The sequence below is a fragment of the Choloepus didactylus genome, chromosome 1, assembly GCF_015220235.1.
Source record: "Choloepus didactylus isolate mChoDid1 chromosome 1, mChoDid1.pri, whole genome shotgun sequence".
In the NCBI taxonomy this organism is placed as follows: domain Eukaryota; kingdom Metazoa; phylum Chordata; class Mammalia; order Pilosa; family Megalonychidae; genus Choloepus; species Choloepus didactylus.
This window is the reverse complement of record NC_051307.1, coordinates 2499321-2514864: the sequence shown is the minus strand read 5'-3', so window position 1 is coordinate 2514864 and position 15544 is coordinate 2499321. Positions and strand designations below refer to the sequence as shown.

Sequence of the window (15544 nt, the reverse complement as noted above, 5' to 3'; positions counted from 1 at the left end):
CGTGTCGGCTGCACCATTTTCCGTTCCCGCCGGCATTGCGGGAGGGCTCCAGCTGCCCCACACCCCCCAGCCCTCCTTACCTTCTGTGGTTTTTGCAGCCGTCCTGGTGGGTGGGACGTGCTAGCTGCTCGTGTGCTTGTTGGTCATTTATGTGTTTTCTTTGGGGAAATGTCTATTCAGAGCCCTGCCCATTGTTCATTGGGTTGTCTGCCTTCTTGTTGCTGAGTTGTAAGAGTTTATATATTCTAGAAACAAGTCCCTTATCAGATATACGACTTGCAAAAATTTTTCCCATTCTCAGTTTTTTTTTTCCACTTTCTTAATGGTATCCGTTGAAGCACAAAAGTGTTTGATTTGGATGAACTCCAAATTATCCATTTTTTCTTTTGTTGCTTGTGCTTTTGGTGTCATATCTAAGAATCTTTTGCCAAATCTGAGGTCGTGCGGATTTATTCCCGTGTTTTCTTCTAAGAGTTTTCTGGTTTTCACCCTTACGTTTAGGTCTTTGATCCATTTTGAATTCATTTTTGTCTATGGGGTGAAGTAAGGATCCAACTTCTTTTGCATGTGACCATCCAGTTTTTCCAGCATATGTTGAAAAGATGAGTCTTTCCCATTGAATGGTTTTGGCCCCTTTGTCAAAAATCAGTTCATCTTAGACACATACTTTTATTTCTGGATTTTCAACTTTATGCCATTGGCCTCTGTGTTTATCCCTGTGTCTTGATTACTGTTGCTTTGTAGTAAGTTTTGAAGTCGGCAAGTGTGAGTCTTCCAACTTGGCTCTTCTTTTCAAGATTGTTTTGGCTATTATGGGTCTCTTGCAATTCCATATGAATTTTAAAATGACCTTGTCAGTTTCTACAAAGAAGTCAGGTGGGATTCTAAAAGGGGAGTATTGTCATCTTCACAATGTTAATCTTCTAATTTGTGAACATATGATGTGTTTCCATTTATTTAGAACTTTAATTTCTCTCTACAATATTTTGTAGTTTTCAAAGGATATGTTTTGCACTGCTTTTGTTAAAAATTTATTCCTAAGTAGTTGATTTTTTTGATGCTATTGTGAATGAAACCTTCTGTAATTTCATTTTTGGATTGTTCATTGCTAATGTAGAGAAATACAATTGATTTTTGTAAATTGATCTTGTATCCTGCAAACTTGCTGAACTTGTTTGTTACTTCTAAGTTTCTTAGTGGATTTCTTGGGACTTTTTATATTTATAAGATCATCTCATCTGCAAATAGAGATGGTTTTACTTCTTCTTTTCACATCTGGATGCCTTTTACTTCTTGTTCTTGCCTAATTGCCCTGGAAGAACCTCCAGCACAATGGTGAATAGAAGTGGCAAGAGTGGGCATCTTTGTCTTGTTCTTGGTCTTAGAGGGAAAGCATCCAGCCCCACACATTAGCTTTGGGTTTTCATAAGTGCCTTAACAAGGCTGAGGAAGTTCCCTTCTATTTATAGTCTGTTGGTTTTTTTTTTTTAATCATGAAAAGATGTTGGATTTTTTAATATACATTTTTTTTTGCCTCTATTGAGATGATCCTACAATTTTTGTTTTTTATTCTATTGATAGGATATTTTACATCAGTTGATTTTTGGATGTTAACCTAATCTTGCATTCTTGGGATAAATCCCACTTGGTGTTTCATTCTTTTTTTTTTTTTTTTTTTAACTTTCCAAGTGCAATTTAATAAGTAGTTGACAGCAAATTTCAAAGAATTTTATGGGTTATAGTTCCACAGTTTCAGTTATTTCTCTATGGTGAAATATAACATATATGCCAAAAGGTAATAAATTTCAAAGTATGATTTAACAAACAGTTATATAGGAAATTTCCAAAAATTTATGAGTTACAGTACCATTGTTTCAGTTATTTCCTTATTGTGAGATATAACAAATATACGAAAAGGTGACAACTTTCAAATTATAATTTAACAAGTAGCTATAGAGCAAATTTCAAAGAATGCTGTGGGTTTGATTCCACCATTTCAGTTCTTTCCTTCTAGCTATTCCAATACCCCAGCAACTAAGAAAAAGAAAATTATATAGAAATTCAGTATTCATAATCCTTTGTTAAATTCCATCTTGTCTGTTGCTACCCCTTCCTCTAGTTTAATTACTTGGGGATGTCTAGGCAGTGACCACCCTAACTTGTTCATGTTGAAAAGTGGTGTTGACATTATGGGAAAAGGGGACACATCTGGTTGATGTTCTTGAAGAGGTTATTGCCTCTGGGTTTTGGGACTTAGTTGGCATAGGACAACTCTGAAGGATTTAAATTTCTGAAGAATAAGCTTAGTGAACTTATTATAGAATGAAACTTTCATAGAGTCTCAGATAGGGACCCAGGTATTCTTTAGAGTTTTCAGGACTACCGTTGATTTGGGCTGATCATACTGGGTCATTCCACTTTAATTTTATGAGTCCTACCAAGGGAGCTCAGGAGACGGCCAAGAAGTCCTCACCCAGACCTCCAGTGCTCTGTAGACAGGGCCCAGAGAGCAGCAGTAGTGGTGGTGCGTTATCGTCACCCTGGGAGCAGTTATTGATTGATTGATGACACAATTCTCAGAGCACACCTTGCCGCCATCTTAGGTTCTCTAGTGTTTCATTCTTGATATATGTTGCTGGATTTGGTTTGCTTGTATTTTGTTGAGGATTTTTGCATCCATATCCATAAGAAATATTGTCCTGTAACTTACCTGTGATGTCTTTGTCTGACTTCGGTCTTAGGGGAAAAAGCAGGAAGTATTCCCTCTCTTCTATGTTTTGGAACAGTTTGAGAAGTATTGGCTTTAATTATTGTTTAAATTAATTCACCAGTGAAGGCATGTGGTCCTGGGCTCTTCTTCGTTGGGAGGTTTTTGATGACTGATTCAGTCTCTACTTGTTATTCATCTGTTGAGATTTTCTATTTCTTCTCAAGTTAGTTTAGGTAACTGATGTGTTTTTTAGGAATTTTTCCATTTCATCTAATTTTATCTAATTTGTTGGTATAAAACTGTTCATAGTATTCTCTTACAATCATTTTTATTTTGGTAAGGTTGGTACTATTGTCCCTAATTTCATTTCTGATTTTAGTAATTTGAGTCTCCTTTATTTTTATCTTAGTCTAGGTAATGGATTGTCAATTTTGTTGTCTTTTTAAAGAACCTAATTTTGGTTTTGTTGATTCTCTCTGTTGTTTTCCTGTGCTTTGTTTCATTTATCTCTGCTCGATCTTTATTATTTCCTTCCTTCTGTTAGATTTTATTTTTCTGATTCCTTAGGGGGTAAAGTTAGGTCTTGAGGTCTTTCTTCTTTTTTAATGTAGGCATTTACAGATGTAAATTTCCTTCTAGGTACTGCTTTAGCTGCATCCCACAAGTTTTGTTTTGTTTTCCATTTTCATTCATCTCAAAGTATTTTCTCATCTCTCTTCTAATTTCTTCCTTGACCCATTGATTGCTTAAAAGTGTGTTGCTTAAGTTCCACATATTTGTGAATTTTCCTTTTATCGATTTCTAGTTTCATTCCATTGTGATCAGATAAGACAGTTTGTACGATTTTGTCATTTTAAATTTGGGGAGCTTGTTCTGTGGCCTAACATGTCGTCTGTCCTGGAGACCATTTCATGTGCGCTCGAGAAGGATGTGTGCTCTGTTATTGTTTGGTGGTGTGTTCTAGAGATGCCTGTTAGCTCTAGTTGGTCTTCTATTTCTTCATTGATCCTCTACCCAGTTCCATCATTGAAACTGGGATACTGAAGTCTCTAACCATTAGTGTAGAACTATCTGTTTCTCCCTTCTGTTGTGTCAATTTTTGCTTCATATAATTTGGGGTTGTGTTATTGGGTGCATATATGTTTATGATTATTATATCTTCTTGCTGAATTGACCCTTTTGTAAATATATAATGTCCTTTGTCTCTTCTAACAATTTTTGAACTTGAAGACTATTTTGTCTGTCATTAGTATAGCCACCCTAGCTCTTTGCTTACTATTTGCATGAAATATCTTTCTCTGTTTTTTTTTCTCTTTTAATCTCTGTGTCTTTGGATCTAAAGTGAGCCTCTTATAGACAGCATATGGTTAGAGAGCTCAAGCTTTTAACTCTTTCACTTCCAGGTCTCTTCCAGCTTAGGTGTCATGATAGTGTGATTTCAGACAGCCAGTCCCCCTGGTGATCTTATCTCTTAGAACTGAAGGCAGAGCAGTCCTCTCTCTTACTGGGCTGCCACAGTGAGAAGCAGTTGCTTTACTTTGGAGATGTGAGTTGGAAAAGATAATTTGATTCATTCAGTAGTATTTTTAAGGACACATTACATTTGACATAGCGGACATGTTATTACTTCACAAAGTTGGGAATGTTTGCTGACAAAACTGGCCCGTGGCATGCCGAGGCAGTTCTCCTGTACTGCCCACGGGTGATGCGCTTGAAACGACCCTCCGTCTGCTCGGGTAGAGCCCGTGGTGCACTCGTTTCCCAGGGGGAAATGCCCCTTCGGAATGGGGATTCCTTGTCAGTCACAAATGCCCACAAGGGGCCCAGCAAGGGAATTGCCTGCTGCTGCCTGGCCTTTGTCCTCCTTCCGTGTCGGCCTGGGCAGGACATTTCTGCCTGGAACCCTCATTTTTCTGAGTGGAAGACGGAGGCCAAGAGAGGTTGGATGACTTCCAAGTCCCCATCCCCAAGACTGTCCTTACACACATTTCCATCCTCTGTGGATGACAGAAAGAAGCTGGCCCTGAAGGCCCTTGTAGAACTTCCACCCGCTGTGCACACCTGGGCGGTGCTCCAGCAGCTGTTTCCTCGGTTCCTGTGGCTGCTCTCACACATTACCCCAGACCTGGTGGCTTAGAGCAATGGAAATTAATCCCCTCACTGTTCTGAAGGCCAGAAATCAGAAATCAGAGATCAGATAGCCTACACCTCCCTACAGAGGCTCTAGGAGAGAGGCCTCCCTGCCCCTGCCAGCTTCTGGTGGCTCGTGGGCATTTAGCCCCCGCCTGCGAGGTCACACTGTCTTCTCTGGGTTCTCATGTCAAATCTCCCATAAGGGCACTCATGTTGGCATTTGGGGCCACCCAGATCATCCAGACAATCTCCCTCTGCAAAGACCCTTTCTCCAACAAGGTCACATTTAGGAGTGGTAGGGTTAGGACCCGACATCTTTGGGGCGCTGTCACGTTCCCGTGTTAAAGATGCCGAATGACCCATCTGTTCTCTTGCCTCCCTGCCCTGCCCCTCAGGGCAGCTTCCCTGCCGAGTACGTGCTGGACGAGGAGGGCCAGGGCCAGCTCACCTGTCTGGACAGCAACCACTCCCACTTCATCCTCGTGGACGATGGCACCCATGGCCGGTACGGGGTGGAGATTCCCCTGAGGACCAAGCTGGAGAAGTTCATATCAGAGCAGACGAAGGAGAAGGGAGGTAAGCAGGGTGCCTCCCGGGCACTCAGGCCAGGGGCACAGGGGCCGGCCCCACGTTGGGAGCGTGGTGCTGGCGTTGTGGCCCCACATGTCTGCTCATCTCTTTACACTTCGCTCACTGGGGGACACTTTCCCAGCCCCGTGAGACAGCCCTTTAACCCGAGGAAGGAAGGAAAGGCAGAGCAGGCCCCCGGCATTGCTGCTCACTCTTGGGTAAAAACTTACCCTTAGGTAAATCACTTTAAACCACAGTCTCAAGTTCAGAAATCAGGATGCACCAAGCTCAGATGTGATAGCTTTTCCCTTGGAGATGGAATGGGATGGATTCAGGGACTTTTAGGAGGTCAGATACCCAGGATTTTGCCCTTGATTTGGGGAGGGGTGAGAAAGGGAGCTGCGATCACGATGAGGAGGGGGCGTCCTGGGCTGACTGGGGCTTCTTGGGACAGGGGGCTCACGAGCATCAGACATCTGGAGAGCTGTTGGAGCACGGGCACGGGGCCTGCCCCAGAGTCTCTGACTCTGCAGGTCTGAGATTTGTGTTTGTGACCAGAGAGTCTGGACCTCCCAGTCCAGGGCACCCTTGCAGAGCCCCCACATTGACTAGGGGATCCGGGATGGGGAGTGAGGGAGCAAAGATGACGAGGTCACCAATGGTGCCCGGAGAAGTTCATTTGCTGCTGAGTAAAGCGATTTCTAAAGTCTTCACAAGCTCCCCTTGCTGCAGGGCTGGGGCCTCAGGGGCCGACCGAGTGGAGAGGAGAAGACAGACCTCCTGGATGGGCAGGCTCGTGGGGTGCGCTCCCCTGGCTGGAGACGTTCCCAGAGGCCTGCCCAGGTTTTGAGGAGCCGCAAAAAGGGTTGCAGAGAGTAAGAGCAGCTGGTGGTCCGTGGTTGCCATGGCCCACCAGTGTGGCCTGCCCGGTAGAGAAGACAGGCCAGGGAAATTCTGGGGTCACTCTGATCATCCAAAGCCCTCCCTCACCCCCCCCCAAGAATGCCAGTGGGGGTGGGGTGCACATGGGCCTGATGACAGGTGTTCGTGGATTTGCTGTGATTTACGTGGAATAAGTAAATCACCTGTGAACTCTGGAGTGTCGGCCTTTAAAAGCCACGGCCCCCTGTGACCTGTCTCCTAAGCTGCCTGCACCTGAGACCGGGGAGGCCGTCCAATCTCCTCGGTGGTGCTGGCAGGGGTGTGGGGAGGAGGGTTGCTAGGGCGGGGGTTTTAGCCCCGCATCCCTAACTCGGGGCTCCCTGCTTTGCCCCAGGGATGGCCATCAAGATCCCCATAGTCTGTGTGGTGCTGGAGGGCGGCCCTGGCACACTGAACGTGAGTACCGGGTGGGGGCGGGGGGCTCGCGGGGCCTGACGCAGGAGGGACAGCGCCTGGCCAGCGCGGCTCCCAGGGGGTCACTGGCAGGAGATGGAGAAAGCGGGAGCCACCAGGCAGCTGGCTGGAGTGGAGGAGACGGGCCGGGGAGAGAGCCAGGGGCAGCCAAGTTGCTGATTTCCGGAACCCTAACCCAGATGGCCCCAGGAGGGTTCCAGAAGTACAGGCCCCGCAGCCCTACCCCAGACCGAACGCTAGCACGCCTCATTTCTGCTGCGGGAAGGTTGATGCTCCAGCCTGCAGGCCTGGGGCCGGAGTAGGGGCGTTTTGCTCACAGGACAGGAGAAGGTGTCCCTGCTGTGGGACTGTGAGCTCAGGAGGTCAGAAGCGAGCCCTGGGGAGCCTGGCTGGATGGGGACCCCTGGGGCACTGGGGCCCCTCTCCCCGTGCGAGCTGAGTCCTCTGCTCGGATCCCTGCCCCGGTTAGAGGCCACTTCCCGGATCTGGGTGGACTCGGCCTCCGGTGGCTCAGCCCTGGGCCTCGGGGGGCAGCGTGGCCCTGAGCTGCAGCTGTCACCCGTCTGTGGGGCCGGCTCCCACTTCCCTCGGCGGAGCCCCGTTGTCGCAGTGGTGCTGAGGCGGGCGGAGGGGCAGCACGGAAGCCCCTGCCTGTCCCACGGGCCCCTCTCCTCCCCAGTGGTCAGTGCCACCAAACTGTGGTCGTTCTCACTTGCGCAGTGGCGAGTTAGGCTGAAATTAAAGCTGAACGCAGGGAGTTCTCCACTCCAGGAAGCGACAGGGCCGGCTGGGGGTCCGGGGTGGGGCTCGGGGTGGGGGTTTGGGGCGGGTGGGCTCACCCTCCCTCCCCGCAGACCATCTACAACGCCATCACCCATGGCACGCCGTGCGTCGTCGTGGAGGGCTCGGGCCGCGTGGCTGACGTCATTGCCCAGGTGTCCGGCCTGCCCGTCCCCGAGATCACCATATCCCTGATTCAGAAGAAACTGAGCGTGCACTTCCGGGAAATGTTTGCAACTTTCACGGAGAACAGGATCGTCGAGTGGACCAAGAAGGTGAGCCCCGGGGCATGCAGGGACTGGGGTCTGCCGTCAGCAGGCAGCGCCCACCGGGCCAGGTCGGGTGCAGAGGGCGAGGGGCTCTGAGCCAGAGGCGAGAGCCTGGGGATCGGCTGAGCCTCCCCTTGGCCTCTGGGGGCAGCGGGCTGCCGGCCAGGTCAGGCGATCGCTCGGCAACTTGCCAAGGGCCCTCTGAGTCGTCCAACCCCGGGACTTCAGGTGTGCACCCGGCGAGCAGAGGGGCTGGGCCGCAGGGCCGAGCGGGCAGCTGCTCTGGGCAGAGGCGCCTTGTGCGTGCTGGGGCCCCGGCGAGGGGTGGCAGAGGGACAGCGGGCCAGGGCCAGGCCTCAGCCGAGATGGCCGCAGGGAGAGCTGCCAGGTGACGGCAGCGGGTGCCCAGCGCAGGGTCTGCGCCCTCAGCCCAGGGCCCACATGTCACACGGCAGAGCCTCCGGGGTGGAGAGTCAGGGTTGCTCCTCAGTTGTGGGCATCACAGTCTCGGGCCAGCCCAGGGATGGGTGCTCAGTAAGCACTCCAGGGGACCCTGGTCTCGGGGGGTTGGAGACTGTGGGGCACGGGAGAGGCTGGTTGCTCCCCAAAGGGCAGCCCTTCCCCATGGGCAGCGGCTCCACTGTGCTGTGGGCGTGGCAGCTGGAGTGGACACAGGGCACCCTGGGACGTGACCCTGCCGCTCAGATGTCCAGGCCCACGTCCGTCTTCAGTGGTGGGCACGGCCCTTTTCTGTGGGCTCAGCCGGGAGGCCTGGGGTGTGGGTGGCATCAGCCTCAGAAGCGGCCGTCTCCCCAGGCCCGAAGTTGGGGTTCAGATGGCCCCTTAGGTGCAGCCTGCAGAGAGACCCAGTCCCTGCCTGGAACCCCAGCCTTGAAAGGGGACAGCGTGGACAGGTCAGCTGTCCCGCCATCTCTGGCCACACTCCAAACTCCAGGGTCTGTGGTCACCCTGTCCCAGGCCACGTAGCCCCTCGTCTCCCAAGGGTTCCTCGAGAGGGCGTTGTGCTCCTCACTGACCCTCGGTTTCCCCAGCGATCAATCGGGGCTGGCTTCTGCGTGTTTCCCACCCAGAAAGATAAACAAGGCTGCAGAAACAGCTGGACATACAGATGAAATGCTTTAGGGGACCGAGGTGTGCTGGGCAGGGTAGGTCTGTGGAGCCACCGACTAGACTGGGCTAAGCTTGGGTGTGTGTGCAGCCAGCACCCTCCAGCAGAGACAGACAGACTGCTGCCTCTCCTTGAGCAGCTGGGCGTCTGCCCCAAGGTGCAAGGGGCACACTGGAGAGGAGTTAGAGACCCTGCTGTGGCGTCTGGGCCCGGGTGGATGATTGGGGCAGGGTCTCGGGGAGCAGGGCTTGCACTGGATTGGAAGGTGGGGGCAGTTCTACGACTAGGGGTCCCGTGGGGCTGTGCATCCATCTGTGCCTTATTATAGCACCAGAGTGACCTCATTAGATGTGGCTGTTCCGAGATGGTTTTTGTCCAACAGGAGAACAAATCAACTCAGTGCCCACGTCGGCACAGTCTATGAAAACGCTGCGCTCAGCCCAACCCTGGCTGTCGGGGGCCGTGCTCCTCCGTCCACCCTGGAGATCTGGGGGGCGGACGCAGCAGCCTTTCTGCAGTTGGCTATAAATGATCCAGGCGATTCTCAGAACTGAGTCTAACCTTCTGTGTCTAAAGGTGCTGCTGTGTTTTTAGCCTTTTCTTCATTGCCAAGTAACACACGACCAGAAAGCCCTGAAAGTGGTGTTTGAACAACTCCGTCGCATCATTTCCAGGGGAGCGTCATTGGTGGTCGGTCTCGTCCAGTGGGAGGCCCCCGGCTCCACAGTCATTACCAACTTGCTCCCTCCCAGTCCTCTGTCCCGGCCTGACCCTGGACCTTGGGTGATGGTGATGAATGGGTGGGGGGCTGGAGGGCCTGGGTGGCCAGTGCGGGGGTCTCAGCACAGGGGCCCACAGCCAACACTCAGTCGCCATGGCGCTGCGGGAAATTGCTTGTGGCATTTCTTGTCTGTGAAATGGGATAGTTAGCAGCTCAGCCAGAGCATGGCGTGGCATCATCTGTGGGGCTCAGTAAGAGGACTCGTCTCCTTTATTGTGTGAACCAGGTGCCAGAGTAACTTCAGGACGCTCTTGGGGCTGTGGACAGAGCTGGGGCTGGGGAAGGAGCCCAGAAGTGATTTGAAATCGACAGGAGAGCTGGCGCCATGAAAGGGGAATGTCTGGGCTCTTAGGGACGGAGGCGGGGTGTGTGAGGCTGCCCTGCAGCAGGGGAGTGGGCTGCAGGAGGCACGGGGCACGGCTGGCCAGCTGGGGAGAGGGAAGGTGTGTGCAGGGGCTAGGGAGGCAGGTGGAGGGGGTAGAGGGCCTGGAGAGCTGGGGAGGGGACTGAAACTTATTTGGGGAGTGTGGGTGGGGAGTCCCTGGCAGCTTTTTGGGAGGGGAACGTGTGGTAAGAGGCTTTTGTGGAATGCCCACCTTGGCCACAGGGTAAAGGGCGATATTGAGGAGCCATGAGCTGGGAGATGATGGCCAGGTGGTGGACAGATGGCAGATAGACAGATAGAGATGGATGGACGGTTGGAGGGATGGATGGATAGATAGATGGATGGATGGCTGGAAGATGGTTGGATGGTAGATAGATGGACGGAGATACATAAATAGATGACAGCTTGATGGTAGATGGAGAGATAGATGATGGCTAGATGGTAGAAAATGGATGAAATTGATGATCAATGGATAGATATATAGACAGATGGAAGAGGCTAGATGGTAGATAGATGGGTAGATAGAGAAGATAGAGATAGATGGGTAGATAGATGATAGATATAGATAGATGATAGAGATGTGGATACAGTTAGATGATAGCTAAATAATTCATAGATGTATGGATGATAAAGATGACAGATATATAGATAGATGAATGGATGGATGGGTGGATGGATGGATAGATGGGTAGGTAGATAGGCAGGTAAGTGGGTAGATTGGTAGGTAGATAGGCAGGTAGGTGGTAGGTAAGCGGGTAGGTAGATAGGCAGGTAAGTGGGTAAGTAGATAGGCAAGTATGTGGTAGGTAAGCAGGTAGGTAGATAGGCAGGTAAGTGGGTAGGTGTAGAGGTAGATAGGCTGGTAAGTGGGTAGGTAGATAGGCAGGTAAGTGGGTAGATGGGTAGGTAGATAGGCAGGTACATGATAGGTAAGCGGGTAGGTAGATGGGCAGGTAGGTGGGTAGGTAGATAGGTGGTAGGTAAGCCGGTAGGTAGACAGGCAGGTAAGTGGGTAGGTAGATAGGCAGGTAGGTGGTAGGTAAGTAGGTAGGTAGATAGGGTGGTAAATGGGTAGGTAGATAGGCAGGTAGGTAGTAGGTAAGCGGGTAGGTAGATAGGCAGGTAGGTGGGTAGGTAGATAGGCAGGTAAGTGGGTAGATGGGTAGGTAGATAGGCAGGTAGGTGGGTAGGTGTGGAGGTAGATAGGTTGGTAAGTGTGTAGGTAGATAGGCAGGTAGGTAGTAGGTAAGCGGGTAGGTAGATAGGCTGGTAAGTGGGTAGGTAGATAGGTAGATAGGCAGGTAAGTGGGTAGGTGTGGAGGTAGATAGGCAGGTAGGTGGTAGGGTGAGAAATGACCTGGGCCCAGGGCGGGGCCAGGAGGGGAAGCCTTGCTTGAGGCGACATGCTGGGCATTCTGCAGACGCCGGGTCACCGCCCCTGGGCCGTGTGTCCCCTGCAGCGCCCTCGCAGCCATGCTGTCATTGGTCCCTAGGGGTCTCCGCTGTTTTCGGGTGGGGAGAGTAAGGAGGGTGGCGAGTGGTGGCCCCTCCTGTCCGAGCAGCCAGGACTGGTGCCAGGGTTCCGGCCTGTGTCTGCACCTCCGTTTCCGGGTCCTCTGGGAAGCAGGAAGCTCACCTGTCCACCTGTCTCACCTGCGGGCTGTCCTGTTGCAGATCCAAGACATTGTCCGGAGGCGGCAGCTGCTGACCATCTTCCGGGAGGGCAAGGATGGCCAGCAGGACGTGGATGTGGCCATCCTGCAGGCCTTACTGAAAGGTGAGGGCTGGGGAATGTGGGACGCTGTGCTCTGAACTCGGTGGAAGGTGCCGGAATGAGGGGCTCAGTCCAGGTCTGGAGGTGCCGTGATGCTGGGAGCCCCTCGATCTCCCTGTCCGTTAGAAGGTGGGGGCAGGTGGTGCTGGCGGGAGGGTGGCTGCCGGACAGTGGGTGCCCATTGCCCAAGGCTGGGGGGACAAGCTCCTTTCCTCAACGATCGTCTTGAGTGAATCATCAGGTAGAAATTTTGGGGTAGAAGGAAAACTGCAGAAGTCACCTCTCCTGACTCCCCTCGGGCTTAAACTCCCGTGCCGCAGAAGGCAGAAAAGAGACCTCACGGAAAATAAGACACGGAGCTGAAACGCCCTCCTGGTCACTTCTGCCTTCCGGCCCAGGCTTTCCGGGGCGCCGTCCACCACGTCCTCTTCCCGCACTCCTGGAGAGACGCCCGATGCTCCCTGGGCCTTCCCTGCGCGTCCTGCCATCCCGGGAGCCCTGGTGCGGCCCCTGCGGCCCCCGCTGCCCGGCTCCTCGCCCTCCGCGGGGCAGGGGGACTCTCCAGGCTGAGCCCGGGCCCCTCGCGGCACAGACGCAGCCTGAGGAGTGGGGGGCCTTTGTGGTGCGGGCCGAACTTTAATTGCATTTCTTTACATCGGTTTTCTACCCTCTTACAAAAGGGCTTGATACTGCACATAAACCCGCACACAAACAACGGGATGGTTAAATCAAAACCCAGAGACATCTTCAAGACGGTGTAGAATGTCTGTCTCTCCTTTGCTTCTTCTTGGAAACGGTCCAAAAGTAATGAGCACAGGGACTCCCGAGAGTCCATCTCTGGTGAAACTCAAAAGCCGCCGTGGCCCCCCTCGGCTGGGGCAGGGGGCCTCCGGGGGGCACGATCGGACCCCGGCGTGTCGGAGGAGTCGGCTCCTGGCCCAAATCCTGCGTGTGCTCTTCCAGGCCCGGCCGCAGGCAACGACAGGGCTTCCCCCCGCGGCTCCCGGGGAACCAGTCCTCCCCCCACGGCCAGGTGCACGGCCGAGGCGCAGCCGGCTCTGCAGGGAGGTGTGCCCACAGGCTCAGGCTCCCGGGCTGGCCGTGCTCTCATCCATCAGATAAGATCCGGGCGAAGACGGAGAGCCTGGCAATCCCTTTTCTGCACCCCAACTTGGTGCCTGCTCCGAGCCTGCATTCCTCCTCCTGGCCCTGAGGGCCAGGCGGCGGCAGGAGCCTTTGGTTCGGGGCCTCATCAGTGGTGAGAAGGCTCACCCGAGGTGCCGTTCCGTAGAAGGCGGAACGGGGGCAGCTGGTGCTTCCTCTGAGTTGGCCTCTTGCTTGCACAGGGAGCGATTCAAGGCTTGACTGTTGCTCTCATCTGGGCTCTTTGTCTTAATCGGCTGCTCCCCCCCTGGCAGCTCAGCACAGCTCTCTGAGCTCTGCTCTGCTCCGTGGCATCCCCACAGCCCGAGGGCACCCGGAGACGTGAAAGGTGAGATGCTGCTCGCAGGCAACGACAGACCTTGCAGGAGTGACACAAGCGATGGACACCGGATTCCAAGGACTCCCGCTCTTTGTCTATCGCTACATGGCTCAAGAGCAATCAAAACTAATTTATAGTGATAGAACTGGGGGTGACTTCCAGGGCTGGGGTTGGCTGGGGAGGGGCTCAGGGAACCTCCCAGGGTTGGGAAGGCCTGTACCTCGACCTTGGTGCCTGCTCTGCAGGGGTGTACGGATGTAGAAGGCCGTCAAGCTAGACTTTTAGGATTTGTGCACTTTATTGTGTGCATGTGTGCATTTATTCCTCAGTAAAAATGTCATTATAGCTTCTGTGTTTCAGTGGACAGTATGTGTGATGTGCACTCACTTGTGCAGGATGGGCAGAAATGATTGGTGGCCTTTACGAGGTGATTGAGAGAGAGAAGGAGAACATTTATTTCCAGAAGCAAACAAATTTAATGATTGTAATTAAATTAATGATTGGGAAAGGGAGTTGACCTCTGGGGTTGGGGGAAGGGACTCTTTTATTATATGGACATATATATGATTTTCCCATAAAAAATAACCCCTTGAAAACTTGACTGAGTTATAAACAGTAAAATGCACCCATTTTACATTTATTGCTACATAATTTTTAACAGTATGTCCATATACACCTCTCTATATATGCACCAAACACCCACCAAATCAAGACACAGAACATCTCCTCGTGCCCCTTTGCAGCCAATCCTCCCTCTGTCACTGGCACCCGGCCACTGGTGATGTGCTTTCTGGCACCATGGATTAGTTTTGCCCATTTTGGAATTTCACATGGTGGAGGCATGCTGAGGCTGAGATGAAATTGCTATTGCAGAGGTGCTCGGGGTGGGGGGGGGTCTGCAGCCTGCACTGCAGTTCCTGAAAACGACGGGGAGGTGAAGTTGAAGTTCAGCCCCCCAGTTTCTGACTTTTTAAGACAGCAGGGGTGTGGAAGGAGTGGACCCCTGATGTGCCCACTTTTGCCTGCAGCCTCTCAGAACCATGGCCACTTTGGCCACGAGAACTGGGACCACCAGCTGAAGCTGGCCGTGGCTTGGAACCGCGTGGACATTGCTCGGAGCGAGATCTTCAGCGGCGAGTGGCAGTGGAAGGTGAGCTGTGGGGGGCCACCTGTGCCTGGAGCCCGTGGGGGCCGGTGGCCTGGGGCCAGAGCCCACAGTCCCCACCTGACCCCTCCACGATGCTCCCCACTCAGCCTGCTGATCTGCACCCCGTGATGGCGGCCGCCCTCATCTCCAATAAGCCTGAGTTCGTGAAGCTCTTCCTGGAGAACGGCGTGCAGCTGAAGGAGTTCGTCACCTGGGACACCCTGCTCTACCTGTATGAGAACCTGGAGTCCTCCTGCCTGTTCCGCTGCAAGCTGCAGAAGGTGCTGGTGGAGGACCCTGCCGCCCCCCCGCTGCAGATGCACCACGTGGCGCAGGTGCTGCACGAGCTGCTGGGCGACTCCACGCGGCCACTCTACCCGCGGCCCCGGCCCGGTGACCACCCGCGCCTGCTGCTGCCTGTGCCGCACACCAAACTCAACGTGCGTGCTGGGGGAGCCCCGAGACCCCTGTACCCCCCAGGGCCCCCCGCACCTCCTGCTGCCCGTCAGACTCAACATGCATGCTGGGGGAGCTCTGCCCCCTGCACCCCCTCCTCCGCCCCGGGCTGCCCCCTATTTCCCAGGAGCTTTAATTTTATCAAATCAGCTTCAGTTTTTATTAGAAAAGATATATTCTCCCTTTCTAAGAAACTCCAACACTACAAAAAGTTATGCAGGGGAAATAATCTCCCCACACCTGTACTCCAGTCCTGCTGTACCCCAGTCTTGCTCGCAGGTGTTAGCGACTTTTTTGTGTAGCCAGGCCAGTCTGTGTGAGGGTGCTCAGCCATGGAGGCAGTGGGACGGGTGCCCTAAGGGCACCCTGCGGTGGTTCCCGGATTCGGATGAGGCTGGCCTTTTCTGCGTGTGTGTTAGGGAAGTGTCCATCTCCATCTGATTCTTTAAGGTTTGATAAAACCAAGCATCAGTGCTGAGTTTTGCCAGATGCCTTTAGAAGATATTAAACTGCTTTTCTTTTTTGACCTGTGAATTTGGTGAATTATGTTAATAGATTCCCTGATTGTGAA

General features: G+C 52.5%; 1 protein-coding gene across 8 annotated transcripts in view; it reads left to right on the top strand.

Moving 5' to 3' along the window:
• Positions 1-15544, top strand: part of TRPM2 (transient receptor potential cation channel subfamily M member 2) — a 71079-nt gene that overhangs the window by 16907 nt on the left and 38628 nt on the right. For 5 of the 8 annotated variants that reach the window (XM_037830578.1, XM_037830568.1, XM_037830596.1 and 2 more), the window contains 6 exons: positions 5239-5419; positions 6690-6751; positions 7624-7824; positions 11788-11890; positions 14399-14520; positions 14625-14957. In XM_037830578.1, coding sequence (XP_037686506.1) covers positions 5239-5419; positions 6690-6751; positions 7624-7824; positions 11788-11890; positions 14399-14520; positions 14625-14957 — 1002 coding nt within the window. Of the gene's footprint in view, positions 1-5238; positions 5420-5539; positions 5650-6689; positions 6752-7623; positions 7825-11787; positions 11891-14398; positions 14521-14624; positions 14958-15544 lie in introns of those variants that run through there. The other 3 variants (XM_037830613.1, XM_037830618.1, XM_037830627.1) reach the window with 3 other exon arrangements.